This window comes from Prionailurus viverrinus, chromosome C1 (assembly GCF_022837055.1).
Source record: "Prionailurus viverrinus isolate Anna chromosome C1, UM_Priviv_1.0, whole genome shotgun sequence".
Lineage (NCBI taxonomy): Eukaryota > Metazoa > Chordata > Mammalia > Carnivora > Felidae > Prionailurus > Prionailurus viverrinus.
In genome coordinates, this window is record NC_062568.1 from 117,599,837 (window position 1) to 117,618,949 (window position 19,113).

At 37.7% G+C, this 19,113-nt stretch overlaps 1 protein-coding gene across 4 annotated transcripts in view; it reads right to left on the reverse strand.

Annotated features, from left to right (window-relative positions):
* Positions 1-19,113, reverse strand: part of LRIG2 (leucine rich repeats and immunoglobulin like domains 2) — a 64,888-nt gene that overhangs the window by 17,568 nt on the left and 28,207 nt on the right. For 3 of the 4 annotated variants that reach the window (XM_047872646.1, XM_047872647.1, XM_047872648.1), the window contains 11 exons: positions 14,620-14,685; positions 12,973-13,047; positions 12,666-12,800; positions 12,020-12,163; positions 11,759-11,902; positions 10,876-11,019; positions 10,527-10,670; positions 8,124-8,204; positions 6,907-6,978; positions 6,701-6,769; positions 2,086-2,249 (listed from right to left, as the gene is read on the reverse strand). In XM_047872646.1, the coding sequence (XP_047728602.1) occupies positions 2,086-2,249; positions 6,701-6,769; positions 6,907-6,978; positions 8,124-8,204; positions 10,527-10,670; positions 10,876-11,019; positions 11,759-11,902; positions 12,020-12,163; positions 12,666-12,800; positions 12,973-13,047; positions 14,620-14,685 (1,238 nt within the window). Of the gene's footprint in view, positions 1-2,085; positions 2,250-6,700; positions 6,770-6,906; positions 6,979-8,123; positions 8,205-10,526; positions 10,671-10,875; positions 11,020-11,758; positions 11,903-12,019; positions 12,164-12,665; positions 12,801-12,972; positions 13,837-14,619; positions 14,686-19,113 lie in introns of all 4 variants that reach the window. The other variant, XM_047872649.1, reaches the window with a different exon arrangement.

A 19,113-nucleotide genomic window follows, 5' to 3' on the forward strand; every position in this document is an offset into this window, starting at 1 on the left:
ACACGGACGTCCACTCTCACCACTTTTATTCAACAGACTACTGGAAGTCCTAGCCACAGTAATCAGACAATATAGAGAAGTAAAAGGCATCCAAATTGGTAAGGAAGAAGTAAAACTTTCACTATTTGTGGATGACATGATACTACATATAGAAAACCCTAAGGACTCAACCAAAAAACTACTAGAACTGATAAATGAATTCAGTAAGTTTGCAGGATACAAAACCAATGTACAGATATCCGTTCTATTCCTATACGCTAATAATGAAGCAGCAGAAAGTGAAATTAAGAAAACAATCTCATTTACTATTGTACCAAAAATAATAAAACATCTAGGAATAAACTTAACCAAAGAGGTGAAAGACCCGTACTTTGAAAAGTGCAAAACACTGGTGAAAGATATTCAAAGAAATGGAAAGACATTCCATGCTCATGTGTTAGAAAAATATTGTTAAAATATCTATACTACCCAAAGCAATCTACACATTTAATGCAGTCCCTATGAAAATACCAAGAGCACCTTTCACAGAACTAGAACAAACAATCCTGAAATTTGAATGGGACTGCAAAAGACCTCAAGTAGCCAAAGCAATCTTAACAAAGAGAAACAAAACTGGAGTATCACACTGCAGAGTTCAAGTTATATTACAAAGTGGTAGTAATTAATATGGTACTGACATAAAAACAGACCTATAAATCAATGGAATAGAACAGAAAACCTAGAAACAACCCCACAACTATATGGTCAATTAATCTTTGACAAAGGAGGAATGAATACACCATGGGAAACAGTCTCTTCAACCAATGGTGTTGGAAAAACTGGACAGTTACATACAAAAGAATGAAATTGAAAATCGAATCACTTTCTGATACCATACACAAACATAAACTCAAAATGGATTAAAGACCTAAAACGTGAGACCTGAAACCATAAAAATCCTTGAATAGAGCACAGGGAGTAACCTCTTTGACATTGGCCACAGCAACATTTTTTCTAGATATGTCTCCTGAGGCAAGGGAAACAAAAGCAAAAATAAACTATTGGGACTACATCAAAATAAAAAATTTTTGCAGAGCAAAGGAAACCATCAACAAAACTAAAAGGCAACCTGCTGAATGGGAGAAGATATTTGCAAATGACATATCTGACAAAGGGTTAATATCCAAAATATATGAAGAATTGATACAAGGGCATACTCCCAAAACAAATAATCCAATTAAAAAATGGGCAGAAGACATGAAAAGACATTTCTCCAAAGACACACAGATGGCCAACAGACACATGAAAAGATGCTCAACAGCAGTCATCATCAGGTAAATGCAAACCAAAACCATAATGAAATATCACCCCTACACATGTCAGAATGGCCAAAATCAAAAACACAAGACATAACAAATGTTGGCGAGGATGTGGGAATTGCACTGTTACACTGTTGAAGAAGTGCAAACTGGTACAGCCATTGTGGAAGAAGACAGTATGGAGGTTCCTCAAAATATTAAAAACAGAACTACTCTACGATCCAGAAACCACACTACTAGGTATCTACCCAAAGAATACAAAAACACGAACTGAAAGGGATACGTGCACCCCTATGTTTACTGCAGCATTATTTACCACAGCCAAATTATGGAAGTAGCACAAGTGTCCATTTATAATGAATGAATAAAGAAGATGTGATACATATACACAATGGGATATTATTCAACCATGAAAAACAATGAAATCTTGCCATCTGCAATGACATGGATGGAGCTAGACAGTATAATGCTAAGTGAAATAAGTCAGTCAGAGAAAGACGATTACCATATGATTTCACTCATATGTGGAATTTAAGAAACAACAAGCGAGCAAAGTTTGAGAGAGAGAGAGAGAGAGAGAGAGAGAGAAACCAAGAAACAGATTCTTAGCTATAGAGAACAAACTGATGGTTACCAGAGGTGGGGCTCGAGAGGTAGGGGAGATAGGGGAAATAGGGGATGGGGATTAAAGAGTATACCTATCATGATGAAAATATAACAATAAAATAAAATAATAAAAAAGACAGTAGATGTATAGTATACAAAATTTTAAAACAAAAATACAAACCGCAGACAAAATCTTTCAGATCCACATTCAGGATGCTCTGCCCTGCTAGCCATTCAGGGTGTGCACAGCTTACATTCACAGAATGTTGGAAGTTATTATCAACCAGCCACTGAAGCAACCACTTCAAATGACAGTCACAGAGTAAGCTGCTTGTGTTCAGAATGCTGCAGAAACAAAGAGGAAAACAAATACTCTTTACTTTTCATTCTCAGTTTCTTGACTACTGAGAGCTTACTGCGCACCTATGCATTTTTCTCACCAAAAAAATGTTTAACCTGAATTGAACCACAAGAAAAACTCAAACTGTCAGCCTCGATTCCTCAAATACGTCGGTGTCATGAAAGACATTAAGAAAAAGGTAAAACAAGGGTAAAGGACCTAGGTTAGATTAAAGGAGACTAACAAGTCATTACAACCAAATATGGTACATGATTCTTGATTGGAAAAACTATCTATAAGAACACTTTTTGACATTGGGGAAATCTGAGTATGGACTGCAGGTCAATTAATATTACTTTATCAATGTTAATTTCACTAACAGTGCTGTGGCTATATATAGGAAAACACCCTTGTTCTTGGGAAATACATCCTGAGATATTTAGGGGTAAATTATGATATCTGCAACTTACTATCAAATGGCTAAGTAAAACAACAGTGTGTGTGAAGAGGAGAGAGAGACAAAGATAGAAAGGGATGGAGAGGGAGAGAGGGAAGGGAGCAGGGAAAGAGAGAAACAGATCACAAATTTAGCAAAAAGTTAACAAGTGGTAAAAAGGGAATATGGCTGTTAACTGTACCTTCTTTTCAATTTTTGAGGTTTAAACTTTTTCCCAGGAAAGTTTGGAGAAAAGTTTACCATATACACTGGAGCACAGAGCATGTCTGTTGTGGAGAGGACAGAACTCTTTTCAAATTATTTCATCAAGACTGAAAACACTTCACCCTGTGACAATGTGTACTGCAACTCAAACTAAGAGGCAGTGAAATTTTGTTTGTTGTCTGTATATAATAGGCCTATAAAACACATCTGAAAAATCAGATAGCTTTTCTCTTACTGACCCATGAATGTCCCATCCACTTGGCAGCAGTGAGAGCAAATGATTTTGAGAACACTGTAACTTGCTTTGTGTGCATCACCAAGATCCTCATCTAGTTTTAAAGTATCTAATATTTGATTCCAAAGAAGTTTCAAACAGTCTTCAATGGTATCTCAAAAGGCTTATTTAACTAAGGGTAATTTTACTTAATCAGGCCAAAAGTTACCTTTCAAATGTAATAGGATTCTTAGGTTATATTCATTCACTGACACAGAAATACTTGAGTCTACTATATATGAGGCACTGTTCTGCACTGTGGGGATATAGGTCTCACAGAACTTACATTATTCATTAGCGCCAAGCAATAAACAAATAAAGGCAAGGTACAGTGTCAGAAAGTAAGTGCCAGCAAGAAAAACAAAGCTAAGGCAAAGATACAGACACGGTAGCTACTGGTTTAGATAAAGTTGTCAGGGTAAGATTCTTTGAAGAGAGGGCATTTGGGCAAAGACCTGAAAGGAGCGAGACCGCAAATCACACGAAGACCTGAGGTTAAGAGTGTCGGAGATACAGGAAATTGTGTGCAAAGGCTTTGGGGCAGACATGCCTAGGGTGCTCAAGGCAAAGCAAGGAGGACACTGAGCCTAGAGCACAGTGAGGGAGGGGACAGCGACAGGAACAAGGTCAGAGAGCAGGGCAAGGAGGATCAAGCCATGCAAGTGCTTTGCAAACTGAGAAAAGAACTTAAGGTGTTTTCTCCCTATATGTGATGGGAAGCCAATGGAAGGTTAAGAATACAGAAGTCACATGGTCTGATCTATGCTTTCTTAGGTATAAGCTGGGCTCATGAGACCTGGACTCAATCCTAATTCTGCTACTTACCTTAGGCAAAATACTTAATGTCTCCAAAATCTCAATTTCTATTTCTGGAAAATGGGTTTGAGAATGCCTACCTCAAAAAAAAATTTAAATATAGCATTTAGCATAGTGCCTGGACACAGATACCACTGAATTCACATTACTTCCCTTTACTTCTGTTTCTTTTGCATCTTTCCCCCCCACACACTAACCAACCTGCCCCCAAGTACCTAACAGAGTACCCTGTTAAAACCTCTCAAAAAGATACACACCAAAATATTAATAGTGGTTGTCTTTAAGTAGTGGGCATCTGGGGACTTGGCTCTCCTTGGTTTAACTGTACTTTCTAATGTTTCTACCATGACTACAGAAGTTTAATGCAAAATATTTTTAATTTACATACAACTCTCCCATCTCCACCTAATATTTATGCAAAGCACTGAAGGATACCAAGAAGCATACAGATATATTTTAATAAATGTTGATGTAACAGTATTGTAAATATGACTTAGATTTAAATCAACCAAAAGCAACCAAAATGTCTCAGTAAAAAAGGTACATTAGAGTCTCCTCCACTAGCATTTTGTTCAAACCAATTCTCAAACTACCAAATGACTAAAGAATGAAACTACACTATTTGCTCTCGCCTACTGTCTAAATTACATTTTATACTGAGTTCTCATGACAAGAGTTAAAACTTCATTGGTGGCCCTCAGATTCTCAAGGGCAAAAAAAAAGGTAATACTAATATATGCACTAGGTTGTACCCTTAAAAATTAAGCCTAGGAGAAATATCTCAAATATCTCAGCAGACCCCACCCCCTCAAAAAAAAGAGCTACCTGAAAGTCTGGCAGAAAATAACTAATGATTATTTCCATAACATTTTTATTTTTATTATTAATATTATTCAACTTTTACTGTGTGCCATGCCAGGCTCTGTACTGAGCATCTTCTCAAAACCCTCCAAAGTTTCCTGAGACATTCAGAGGAAAAAAAATCCAAACTTCTCATAACTCATTGAGCCCTACTTGGTCTGGTTCCTGCTTAACTCTCTGACCTCATCTCCTAAGCACTCTTCCTCTCGCTCTCTTCCAACCACACTAGTGTCTCTGCTGTTCTTCAAGCATAAGAAACAAGATTCTACCTCAGGGCCTTTGCACTTGCTGTTCTCTGTGCAGAATGCTCTTCAACTAGTATTCAATGCTTTGCCACTCACTAACTCAAATTCTGTTATCTTCAAAAAGGCCTTCCATCACTACTTTATCTAAATAACAATCCCAGGGGCACCTGGGTGGCTCAGTTGGTTGAGCGTCTGACCTCGGCTCAGGTCATAATCTTGTGGTTCATAAATTTGAGCCCCACATTGGGCTTGCTGCTGTCAGCACAGAGACCATTTTGGATTCTGTCTCCGGCTCTCTCTGCCCATCCCCCGCTTGTACTCTCTCTCAAAAATAAACAAACATTTAAAAAAACTAAAATAGCAATCCCCATCACTTTATTTTCCTTCAGAACTCTTATTACTTGATGAGAGATATTATGTATCTACTGATTTATTCTTTGACTTCCTTACCAGAATTTATCGTACTATGCTATGAGAACAGAGACTTTGTCTTGTTCACCACTGTGTTTTTACCACCTAAAACAGTACCTTACATAGCAGATGACAATACATATTTCTTGAATGAACAAATTACCTCATTTTATCCTCACATAACTCTAAGAGAGGTACAATGCCCATTCTCAAAAGGGAAATTGAGTTTTAGGCTAAATGTTCCCAATGTCCCATAGCTGTAAAGAATGGGGCAGAATTTGAAATCTAGGCAGTTTGAACTCACACACTTCCAATGCATCTCAAACTACCTGTGATGAAGAACCACTTTTTAAAATTTCCAATCTGTTGTAGATTAATACTTCCATAAAATTCAACAAAAGTATCACAGTAATGTCAAACTGCTCTAAAAGCTTCTGAATGCTTCCTATGAACTTCTAGCCTTATCTCATCATGTACCAGTTTGGGACCACAGTCCTTCCTCTGAGTAGCTTTCAGGCAAGGCAAGATAAATTGCTTTAGTCTACTGATTCTTAACACTGGCTGAATATTCAAATCACCAAAGGTTAAAATGAATACCAATGCCCAACTAACCGCCCCTCCCCCTGGGAAAACCCTAAACATAATTTTTTTAAAAACCATGAATGAAAAAGGGTATAAAGTGTGTTTTTCCACTACAACTATTTAACAGTGTTTGACCATTTTAGTAGCTTGAACACCCATATCAGAAACATCCCCTCTGACCATTATACTGAAAGTGCTAGATTATATGCAACAAATTACCTAATACCTGAACTGTGATCCACCCTAAGGGGACTGGGAACACATTTTTCCAATAATCCAAAAATAAATGGGAGGTCAGGGGGGATAAGGAACAGGAAGATATACAACAAGCACAAGGAGCAGTGCTAAGGTCTCTTCAACTATAAGCATTAGCAGCACAGGCAAAACAGAAGGTCTTGGTGGCACAAACTCTGGGCTTTTCAATCTTGGGTTATTTAAAAATTATATTCAGCCACTACAGTAACTGAATATTAACACTTTCTCTTTTTTTTTTTTTCCTGCCTGAATCGTGTGCTTTTGGAAACATATAGGTCACATTCATCATGTTTAGAAACAAGCATGGATAATGATCTAATGATTGGTGACAAAAAGACTGAAGTTACGTACAGTTCTTTCAAGCGAGTCTGAGAGAAAGCATTTTCTTGGATAGACATTATAGCATTGTTGTTCAAATCTCTGAAATGAAGAGAAATGAAACATTACCGGTCACATTTCTACAATTAAGTTATATAAACACTTTAAATGGTCATGAGAACCTCTGCTAATAGCAAAGATTATTTATATACGGAGCAAAATAGATGCAAAATACTTACAGATGCTCAAGGGATTCAAGACCAATGAATGCTTTCTTTGTAATTGACTTAATTTGATTTCCTTGTAAGATCCTGAAATACAAACAGACCTTTCTAATAAAGCCTCCACTAAGCAAAATTTAATTCATTAAAGCAAACATTTACCTATAAAAAGTGAAAATAAGTTTAACATACATTTTTAAGAAAGTTGTGAACCTTTATTACCAACCAATGCAAAACACAGAATGAAGGCTTATATTAATAGGTTGGAGCTCAACGAGGTGCCTGTGAACAGCCATCTGGACCACTGATGGGCTGCTAGTTTTCATATAATAAACTGGATTATAGTCCCAGTTTCTCCCTTCTTAGCAAAAGATCAGGTCAAAGAAATTCAGACAAGTGTAAAGCCTCGGAGAAATTCTCAGGAGAGAAGATCTAAAATCTTACTTGAGAGAATTCCTCTCTCGCTAGATAAATTACCCATAAATCTCTTACGATTAAGAATATAGGGGTACCTGGGTGGCTCAGTTGGTTAAGCATCCGACTTGTGCTCAGGTCATGATCTTACGGTTCATGAGTTCAAGCCCCACATCAGGCTCACGGCTGTCAGTGCAGAGCCTACTTCAGATCCTCTGTCTCCCCCCTCTCTGCCTCTTCCTCCTCTCTCTCTCTCCCTCTCTCAAAAATAAATAAATATTTTAAAAAATAAAAGAGGAAGAAGAATAATACTGGTTCAACTCTGGAAGAGCAATTCTAGTTCCATGAATAACTTCTCTTTGAGTGCCCATAAGAAAGCTCTTTCAGTAGAAAGTGTCCCACCAAGGAGCACCTGGGTGGCTCAATCGGTTGAGTGTCCGACTCTTGATTTTGGCCCAGGTCAAGATCTCACAGTTCATGGGTTTGAGCCCTGCACTGGGCTCTGCGCTGACAGTGTGGGAGCCTGCCTGGGATCCTCTCTCCCTCTCTCTCTCTGCCCCCTCCTCCAGCTCATGCATGCACACGCATGCTCTCGCTAAAATAAATAAACTTAAAAAAAAAAAGTGTCTTGCCACTAAATAAATAAATAAAATTTAAAACCACTGATAAACAAAAAACTTGATAAACAACAGTTTCTTCCTTTAGTGGAGGAGTCAAGAGGCTGACTTTCCAGACACAGCAAAAAGACAATCCAATCACATATACAACTGCTTCTTAAAAACACACCTTTGTAAACATACATAAATAGTATAAATACATACAATTTAGTGAGACTTGTGAGTCCTGCAAACGCTTCACTAGCATCTTCTATGGCCCATGAAATTTCATTGTTTCTTAAGTTTCTACAAAAATGTTAGGGAAAGACAGATTAGGTTAGTTAACATGACCGTTATAGCACCGGGCATCATCCTGGCATGGCGATGCTAATTTTCATCCTTATTTTAACAGTTATTTACGACAAAGACTTGACTACGGTTTTTAAAGAATGTCTGCAATAAGCAAGCAAGAACTGATTCTCATAAGCAAAGAATTAAGCTGGCCTTGATAAATAAATTAAGCAACGTGGTAAGAGTATTAATCTTCCCAGCTAACAGCCCCTGATTGTGTTAGCATATTTAAAATTATAGTCAGGGTCCTGCAAAAAGCAGGAGGATTTCAAGATGCAGGGGATATGCCTTACAAATGTGATTTTAGACTAATGGGATTTCTGGGTGACCCAATCCTTCCCGCGGGCCCTTAAACCTAAAATGGCTGACAAAGAATTATGTCAGTAGAGAGCTTCATAGCTTGACAGCAATTAAACATGCCCCCTGGGAAGTGACACTGATACACCCATGCACTAGAGTGATCACTGTTATTTTTAAAAGGAAAAGTATGGATCTTTTAAAATCCACTGTTGCGTCCTCAGAGGAAATGCAATTGTACTACACAATGCCCCGCTGGAAGAAGTACCAGTTATAGATAATCGCTTTTGCTTCCTTAAGTCATCTCATAATAAACACAAAGCTCTTTTCTTAACGAGACATTTAAAGTTGTGTGAGTAACAGGAGATAGGAGATCACGCTTCCTATTTAGCTGTATCTTTACTTGAAGTGAAAGCTAACGGGTTCATTTTATTTTACTACGCGATAAACACTGAAACAACTGACGACTCAACTCTTCAAGACTTTCCTCCATAGCACAGCATAAATACAACTCACTGGACAAAATGAGTAAGTACTCCGGCAGGAGTATTGATCTAAAGCCAAAATTTCTCAGATCTTATTCTAATTCTGCCTTAACCGTCTCTGTGGCATTAGACAATCATTTACTTCTGCGATTATTTTCCTCAACTTTAATATTAAAAGTAATAATCTGTGGTACTGAAAGAACCTGACTGCCAGTCTTTGAAATGCCAAAAGGCTGCAGCTGCATCTAAGTTCCTGGGTTTAAGCTGGTCTAGGTTCACCTCTAATAATGTAGAAAAAAGAACAACAACAAAAAAATCACTTTTAACTTTCCAGGGCCAAATCTGAAGGAAAAAATACCTCATTAAGCTAAAAAAAAAAAAAAAATTCCAATAAACTTGTGCAGGTATATACACACCTTCACAAAACTATCACGCTAACTTTCTCACTGATGGCTAGGTCTCCAATTTGGGAGCCTGCCTCTTTTCTGAGATCATTTATCAACCCTGAATATGATGACCAAAAAGTCCCCTATTCAGGAACTTTACAATCTACAAATTCTACTAATTAGCCTTTTTCTCTTATTCTGCTCTGTTTGAAATCACTGTATTTCGTTAAAATACCTCTTCTTTCAATTACATTTCATGACAGAGTAAAACATCCAACTTACAGAAACCCAGAATTTTAGAGTGGAAATTGCCTATAGCAACCATTTACTCCTATGCCCCTCCTCCACTGGAGGAAGACAAAAAGAAAATGACACTCACAGAAGATTAAGTGATTTTGTTTTTCAGGCAGTATGGTAAAAAGCCAGTGTCAAACAGACCTGGCTCATTGACAAGCTGTGTGACTTTCCCCTGAACGCACCTGATTCTGTCTGGTCTCTGAAACTAAGCAGGGTCAGGCCTGCTTAGTACTTGGATGAAAGACCACTTGGGAATACAAGTTGTATAACTTTAAGCAAATCATTTTAACCTCTCTGAACCTCAGCCTCCTAATATGGAAAAGAGCAATAATATCCTGTTATTCTGAAAGCACCTAGCACACATGAGCTCATTGATAAATTTAAGGTTTTTTGTCCAAAGTCATGCAGGAAATTAGCAGCACTGAACAGGGCTCCTGCCATAGCTGTTCCCAACTACACAGCCTGCATCCTTCTGAACGAGTAGCAGTTTTGAAAGTAGTTCAAGGTCGGAGGAACAAGAAAATGTGCATTCTTGACTAGCAACCGTGTTTTATTCCATGGTAACTGAAACAAGAGATGCTCCGTTGTTCAGTTGATTAAATTCGAAATTAAAGTACAAACTGAACTGGCTAGAGACAAGTAAGATTTATGTGTGAGGACAGAGACAAATAAGACTGTCTTGCCCCTAAGTCTAAGATAGAAGAACTGCAAAATGTTAACATAAACATAAATGTGCAGCTTATGATTAGTTATTTTAATTTGCTTTACTGTTTTATAAAAATTAGCAAAAAAGAAAAGACAGATGTACTTACAGTGTCTGAAGATTGGAAAGAAACCTAAATACACCATCAGCAATGTGAGTGACTCTGTTGTCCCCTAAATTCAGTTTCTCTAGTAAGCTCAGACCCACAAAGGCAGATTCATCCAGGCGGGTCAACTGGTTATAGGACAAATCACTAAAAACCAGAAACATGGAAGGTAAGGAATTCATTGTATTTTAATTCAATTTTCCTATTCTCATTCTATTTACATGATAAATTTAGAGCTTTCAACAAACTTCTAATAAAGCAGGATGTTCCATCTCATTATTGGCCATGGGAGTGACTTATCCCAACCTACTCTAGTCTCACAGCCTCCAGCCAAATGCCATCCAGCACTCACAGTTCAGACAGTCTTTGGCAGAACTCCCATGCGTCAGGGCTGATTCTTTCAACAGCATTCTGGCTCACATAGAGCTGTTGTAACATTCGCAAGCCATACAACCACCCCTTGTTCACTTCTGTAAGGTTATTATGCTCTAGTTCTCTGCAGAATTAGAGAAAGAAAGGAGAAAATATGGTTCAGAACAAGACACTGCAATGAGAAGATTCCAAAACTCTTCAAGAGGTCCTGCTCCGTGAGGCCTCTATCTTTGCTAAACCCAAGTAAGCCAACCAATTCTACTTGATAAATATTTAGATTTTACTTAAGATTTATCGCTAGGAGGTAGTAAGACTGTCTAAAATACCAAATTTATAAAATCAACCCACTAAGGGGTTTGATATACCTGTTTGAGGTAAATTCTGGTAATTTTCACTGGCCCCAACATTAAGAAAATAAAAACTTGTTAGACAAAATGCTTGTAAGAATGACGAAAAAAATACCAGTTCTATATAACAAAGCTTAAAGGGGGCGCCTGAGTGGCTCAGTCAGTTAAGCATCTGACTTTGGCTCAGGTCATGATCCCACCCTTCGTGGGTTCGAGTCCTGCACCGGGCTCTGTGCTGACAGCTCGGAGCCTGGAGCCTGCTTCAGATTCTGTGTCTCCCTCTCTCTCTCTCCCTCCCCTGCTTGGACTCTCTCTGTCTCCCAAAAATAAATAAATACTAAAAACAACAGCGACGAAGCTTAAAGAGCTCTGTGTATACTTACTTCACATCAGAGAAGCGAGAAAGAACTAATGTACCTGGGTGTAATTAAAGCAACGGTCTTAGCCATTGGGCACTGACAAGTCCCAGTCAGACTCCTTTCCTAACAAGATTCTATTCCAGTTCACAGTACTTACAATTCTTCCATGTTATCCAAGCCAAAAAAAGCTCCATCCTTAAGTTTGCTAATACCATTCCGCTGCATCTTCAAAGACCTTAAGGAGTCAAGCCCTTGGAATGTCAGACCTTCTATCACCTTAATCTTGTTTCTTTTAAGTTCCCTTTAATAAAAATTGTGTAACAGTCAGACCTTTGGTTTGCTGATTTGCTCTAATAATAATTAAAATAATTTAAAAGAAAAGACAACCTGCTTAAAACCCATCTATTTAGTTACTCACAAGAACTGGAGGTGAGGTAGCTTGAAGATCTTGGGTGGAATCATGCTGATTCTGTTCCTGTTTAACTTTACCACTAGTAAGGAGCTAGATAAATTATCAAAGCAACCAGCCTCCAAGATGGTTATCCTATTATTACTCAAATTCCTAAAATAAACAAGAGAACAAAAAAATTTAGTGCAATGGAACATTCTACCACCTGACAGCTACCTGAAGTCTATGACTGACACCCAGCTCTACCACTTAGCAACTATACACAACTTTACAAATCATTTAACTGCTTTGTTTATGCAAGTGCAAAATAAGAATATCAACTTCATTTAGGTTCAAATGGTATGTATGAATACGCTTTGTAAAGTGTAAAACACTATCGCACACGTTAATTATCATTGTATAGGATAAACCACTATTTAACAAACCACTGCTATTTACCTTTTATAAAACTGTTTAGTAAAACACAATCCAGAATTAAATCTCAAAAATTAACCTCCATACTTAATATTTCCTGATAAGAGAAATAACAACAACCTCAAAAAACTGCCCCTAGGTTTGTTTCACATAAGCATATCAAAATCACAATAAATAACAGACATCTCTGGGAAGATAACTATCAATACATAAACACGCACTTTAAAATAAATCTACTTACAGGTATTTAAGCTGCATTCGAGGAAATGAAGATGTCTTGATTTCTGATATTATATTTGAACTAAGATCTAAATTCTCGAGAGCAGGGTAAAACTGAAACGCCTCTGCATTTATTTCTGGGATTAAATTATGGATTCTATTAAAAAAAAAAAAGACAAAAAAAAAAAAAGACTGTAATGAAGCAACTGACAGAGACCTACCCCAGACCACAAGGATGTTAAATAATGAGGATCGACAAAAAGCCTACCTAAAACAAACATTCTAAAACTGTACTATTCATAATTTAAAAGATCTGAAATCTTACTTACAATGAGAGTTGAGTAATATTAGAGGTTGGTTCTCCAAAATATGGGATTTCTGTTAGCTCATTATAATTCATTTTCCTAGGCAAGGGGGAAAAACAGATTTAAAAGTTTAGAGAGGGAAATGTTGCCTCTTGAGTTCTGGTTTCTGGCTAATAATTATTCTTTAGGATAGGTGCCAAATTTAAAAAGGCCTATGACTCAGAATGAGATAGACTAAATGCATTATGCTGAGAAACTAAAGATTTTAATAAGAAATGCTTTTTCATGGTGTAGCTCTATGATTGATACCAATATTTTGCACATGAAGTATTTTTAATCCCAGCAACGTCCTTGAATTACATTTCTGACAGCTAATTTCAGTCTTCCTTAAAGAAGAAATAACTAAACCATCCATATCTTTTTATACATCTATTTATAAGATAAAAGTTTTAATTAAGTAAATTTTTTAAATACACACACACGTTTTTTGATATTACTCACAGTTAGAGAGGGTTGCTTGGGACCATGGATGAATCTGCCCACTGAGATATGGACCCTATCATTCATTAATTTTACAGATGACGTGACATGTCACGACCTGATCCTAGCAGCTCTTTAAACATATGGTCTCCCATGTTTTAGTACATATCTAATATAATCACATTACATTAATCTGGTTTTCAGTCACTGAACAACCTCAATAATCTAGAATACAAAGAAACCAGAAGTAAAAGGCCTCCAAGAAACAAGGTGAAGTTACAAAGTCCATGTAATAAAGCTCATGCATTTCCCATTGACGCGTTTTCAGGACTTTCTTCAGGGCCTATTCTTTCAGCTCATAAGCTTGTCAACTGTTCATTCAGTGCACAGCAGATCAGAACCAGTCAACTGGGGTGGGGAAGCAGAGAATGCAAGGACAATGACAGCATGAACAAGTTATCCCAGTCAGAAACAAATTAAACTGATAATTAATATCATTTTAGAAAATTCCCTCCAAAAAATACATAATAATACATTTCAATATTAAAGGAAAAACTTCAGTGAAGTAGAAAATGAAACTATCATTAAGAGACTCTTGGATACTGAGGAACAAACTGAGGGTGGATGTGGGTGGGAGAGAGGGGAAAGTGGGTGATGGGCATTGAGGAGGGCACCTGTTGGGATGAGCAATGGATATTGTATGGAAACCAATCTGTCAATAAATTATATTTTAAAAAAAGAAAATGAAACTATATTAACCACCACATTACAGACAACAAAAAAAATACTGTATTTCACGTAAATCTACTTTAGACATGATGCCTCCATCTTGGACAAGTCAAGACATAAAAAAGTTTACACAATAGAGCGTTTCACTGGCTCAAATTGGCAAAAAAACAAGCAAAACATATTTACTCTGAAGAGGGAAAAAAAATCTTATTTTTGGTCTCAAGAAAGTAGACAGAATAATATTTCTACACAGTTTGCAACTAATCACCAACCTCTGGCACGATGTCCAGAGTCAGAAATAGTAGCAAAGCCAAAGACAACAGTTTAGGTTTTTAAACAATGTCTTTTAAATTTTTTCCCTCAATTTTTTGATAGCATTTCTGGATTGAACATCCTCAAATGCATAGTTCACCATCAAATCTAAGAGTTTAATAAATATTTAAACAAATAAAAATAACTTACACTTCTTGTAATGTTTGAGACTCCAAGCTGATGTTCCAGTTAGACAACCGATTATGACTCAAATCCCTAATGGAGGACAAAAGATCATTCTTAGTTTAGTGTTGGAAAACAGACTTCAAGGGGCGGGGACTAAAACAATCTAAAAGCCCTATCAAATGTGAATTTTAATACAAAAAAAAAATGTTTCTAAGGGATGAATAAATATCTAGATTTCAAAACAGCTATTTTACATTTCATTTTTATGAGCTTTTTATTTATTTTATTTTTTAAAGTTTATTTAGAGAGACAGAGCACGAATGGGAGAGGGGCAGAAAGAGAGACACACACACACACAGAATCTGAAGCAGGCTCCAGCCTCTGAGCTGTCAGCACAGAGCCTGACATGGGGCTCGAACTCATGAACCGTGAGATCATGACCTGAGCCAAAGTTGGATGCCCAACTGTCATTTTTATGAGTTTTTTAATAAGTAACTAGGGAATACATTCACATGGTTCAATAATCAAAAAGTATAAAAGGAAATACAGTAAGTCTCCCACCCTGTCATCAGCCATACAATTTTCCTCCCCAACAGCAACAAATGAAAATATACCATTTCTTGTGCAGCCTGTCAAATATTCTATGCATGTACTAGCAAAATTTTATAAAACTGGTGGAATAATTTACACAGTAATGTGCCCTTACTTTTTTCTCATAACAATGTATCTTGTAGATAGATCATTCCACAGCAGTATTATAGAGTCCCTTCATCCCTTTTAGTGATTATCTTCTACTTTCTTACAATGGACTATACTTTATATATTTTTGAAAGAAAAAAATATACTTTCTTTAAAGTAACATAATATGAATATATAATTTGCATAATAATTATAATACGTAATAATATACTACATTATACTTTAGGTGTAAATAAAAGAAGATTGACTTTACAAACAAGATAGTGAGCCTCTATATGAGAATTGAGGTTGGTCATATCCTTGATAGAGATACGGTCTTCCTAAAAAAAGCAATCTAACTTCAGGGAATAAAAATTCATCTCTAAATTATGTTGATGACGATGACTGTTAGTGGTGGCAGTGGCTAACATTTATTAAGTGGTAGGCACTCTCCTACGTATTTTATACATATTAACTGCCTAAAAATCCACACAACAACCTTATGAGGCAAATCCTTTTACAATTCGCACTTGCCCTAGACAGAAACAGGCAGATAAATAATTTGTCAATCCAAGGTCATACAACTAATCAGTGAGGAAGCCATAAACTTGAGATTCCATCTCACTTCTAGCACGTGGTTTGTTAGATATAGCGGAGATTTCACTGAAATTAGTCAGGAGTCTAAATATTTAAATAGGCTTTAAAAATTCACCTTGATGCTTCCTGGCATCTTTACAGGGCTGAAGCGGAATCCAGCCCACTCAAGCTGTCTGCCCAAGAGATGTATTATACATTACAATATGGCTAGCAATAGGGACACACTAGAGAAACATTACAGATCACTTTATCTCACTGTGCCACCACAGGGAGTTGACAGATGCATGCAGGTTTGAATGATGTCTCTATCACAGCAGAACAATTGGTTCACAGCTAGATCCGTGTCTGTCCATATGTAAAATTTCAGCCACTTTCACTTAGGAGCTTAATTCACACATAACATAACTAAGCCTAGATGAAGCCATCACTTTTCCACAACAGTTCTAAAACCTTTACTCCAAGGTATCTGGCTGGCATCAGATATCAGCTCAAGGACACTCATGACTAGAGGTGTGTGCTGGGAAACGTGAGAGAGAAAAATAGGAATTTGCTCCACATAAAAATCTTGTATTTGGATACTTTCATCCAATTCACACTTGCGACTGAACAACAAACACTGAATTTTACACAAAAGATATTTACTGTGGCATTTCAACTAAAGAAGAAATTCAGCTCTTCTAATTTAAGTTAGATAGTCCACTTTCTGCTTCAACATGGTTGGTCTGGCAAGTAGAGAGCGAGTACCATCTGTGGAGCAGGCTAGCACAGTGTGATTTAGTTCCATATCTCATGCTTGCTGAAATTTAATTTTTTCCCTTTCATAGATTAAGAGCTTTCATTTTATTTTTTTTAATGTTTATTCATTTTTGACAGAGAGAGAGGCAGAGAATGAGCAGGAGAGAGGCAGAGAGAGAGGGAGACACAGAATCCGAAGCAGGCTCCAGGCTCCAAGCTGTCAGCACAGAGCCTGACACAGGGCTTGAACTCACAGACCGAGATATCACGACCTGAGCTGAGGTCGGATGCTCAACCGGCTGAGCCACCCAAGTGCCCCAAGAGCTTTCATTTTAACCATACCAGTGCTTCCAAGGCCTTCCCAAACCCTAATCTCTCTGGCAATGTAACTCTTGACTGTATTCATCTCCTGCAGTTCTCTCATGGAAGTCAATGACAAGCAGATAATCGCTTTTAAAGGAAACCATAATTTAAAAAATCTAAAGTAACCGAGTTAACCCAACTTACACATGGCATAAACTATTTTGTATTAAGTATCAGTGAAAACTGTCCAGTGTCTCTAATGAGGGAAAGATGAATTTTCTCTATCTCTTTGAAGAACTTCTAAAGGCTTAAAAAAATTTTTTTTAAATGTTTTATTTGTTTTTGAGAGAGAGAGCAAGCGAGCACAAGACGGGGAGGGGCAGAGAGAAAGGGAGACACAGAATTGAAAGCAGTCTTTAGGCTCCGAGCTGCCAGCACAGAGCCTGATGCGGGGCTCAGACCCACCAACCGTGAGATCATGACCTGAGCCAAAGTCGATCAGTCAACCGACTGGGCCACCCAGGTGTCCCAACCTCTAAAGGCTTTTTGATAGAATCCAAAGGATACCTGAAATACTCTGGAGCCTCCCTAGAGGACAATGCTATCTTAAGAATATACACCTCAGATGCCGCAAGTGCACTGGCATGGCGCTTGCTAGGGCTGTCGCCTTACAGAACAGATTGCCTGGGCCTGCAAAAGGATTAATATGCCTTTCTTTGGCTAGAGATTTATAACACTGGCCCTCAATGGAGGAAAAGGAAAAAGAAACAGCTAATTCAAAACCCAAACTCCTATTTTATGGATGTCTGAGCCATGTTCAGACCGTGGTTCTTTGTGTAGGCTGTTCAACTGTGTTGTGCCAGCCAACAGGAGGAAAGGCCAGACTCACAGAAGGGTGTTCATTTAGAAGAAAGCAACACTAATGATCCACAAAACCTCCTGAACTTGTGTTATATTGCCAAAAGCCTAATCAGTTCAGTATTTCCAGTTAATCTACCAAAACAATATTTTAATTCTGTGAGATATACACTAGTGATATCCTATTTTGGTGTCAGTTTTTCAATAAAGTTTTGATTATGGATAAAAAAAAAGAATATATGCCTCAGAGGTCAGAACCCCATAATGAGGCTCTGTGGAGCCCTTCTGTGACAAACCCACATTAGGTGGAAGTTTAAAAACACTGACAGTGAACTACAATACATTCCTAAAATAGTGCTAGCATTGAAAACAACTACAGTAGTTCCCCCAACCCCCTTATCCACGGTGTGGCTTTGTGTGACTTCAGGTGTTCACAGTCACCCAGGATCTGGAAGCAGATGATCCTAACACTATGCTGCAAATGCCTGCATCGTTCACCTCACTTCATTTCATCATGCAGGCATTTTACCATCCCACAGCATCATAAGAAGGGTGAGTACAGCACAGTGTTTTGAGAGAGACTGCATTCATTTGACTCTTATTATAGTATATTGTTATAACTGTTTTGTTATTATTGCTGTTAATGCCTTACTGTGCCTAATTTATAAATTTTACCATAGGTGTGTATGTGTCAGAAAAAACATGGTAATATATATAGGGTTCAGTGCTATCCATGGTTTCAGGCAACCACTGGGGGTCTTGGAATGTATCTCCTGTGAATAAGGGGGGAGGGGGACTACTATAGTATCAATCAGTATAACTTTAAGTTATCAAAATACCAGCTGTCTGACTAGAATTATATGGATTGATCTGATCATCAGGTACCATGTGCCAGGCACTGTGCTAAATGCTAGGGTTACAAGCTGTCAACTTTAGCAACCTTTTTGTCTTTTTTGAAAGCAACATTGATAGTACTCAGGTGCAGTCACTGGAGAACTAAAGATAGATTCAAGATCAACTTAACCCTTCCCCCTCTTCCCTGGAAATGGGCAAATTCTTTTATACCTAAATTTCACTCTGGAATTTAATCATGACATGTGAATATGGGAGTGCATAGACACATGCTTTCCATAACCATGCCTTTCCTATTTCTTTTTGTAAAGTACTCCAGGGGCGCTTGGGTGGCTCAGTTGGTTACATGTCCAACTTCAGCTCAGGTCATGATCTCACGGTTCATGGGTTCGAGCCCCAGGTCGGGCTCTGTGCTGACAGCTCAGAGCCTGGACCCTGCTTCGGATTCTGTGTCTCCCTCTCTCTCTGCCCTCCCCCACTCAAGCTCTGTCTCTG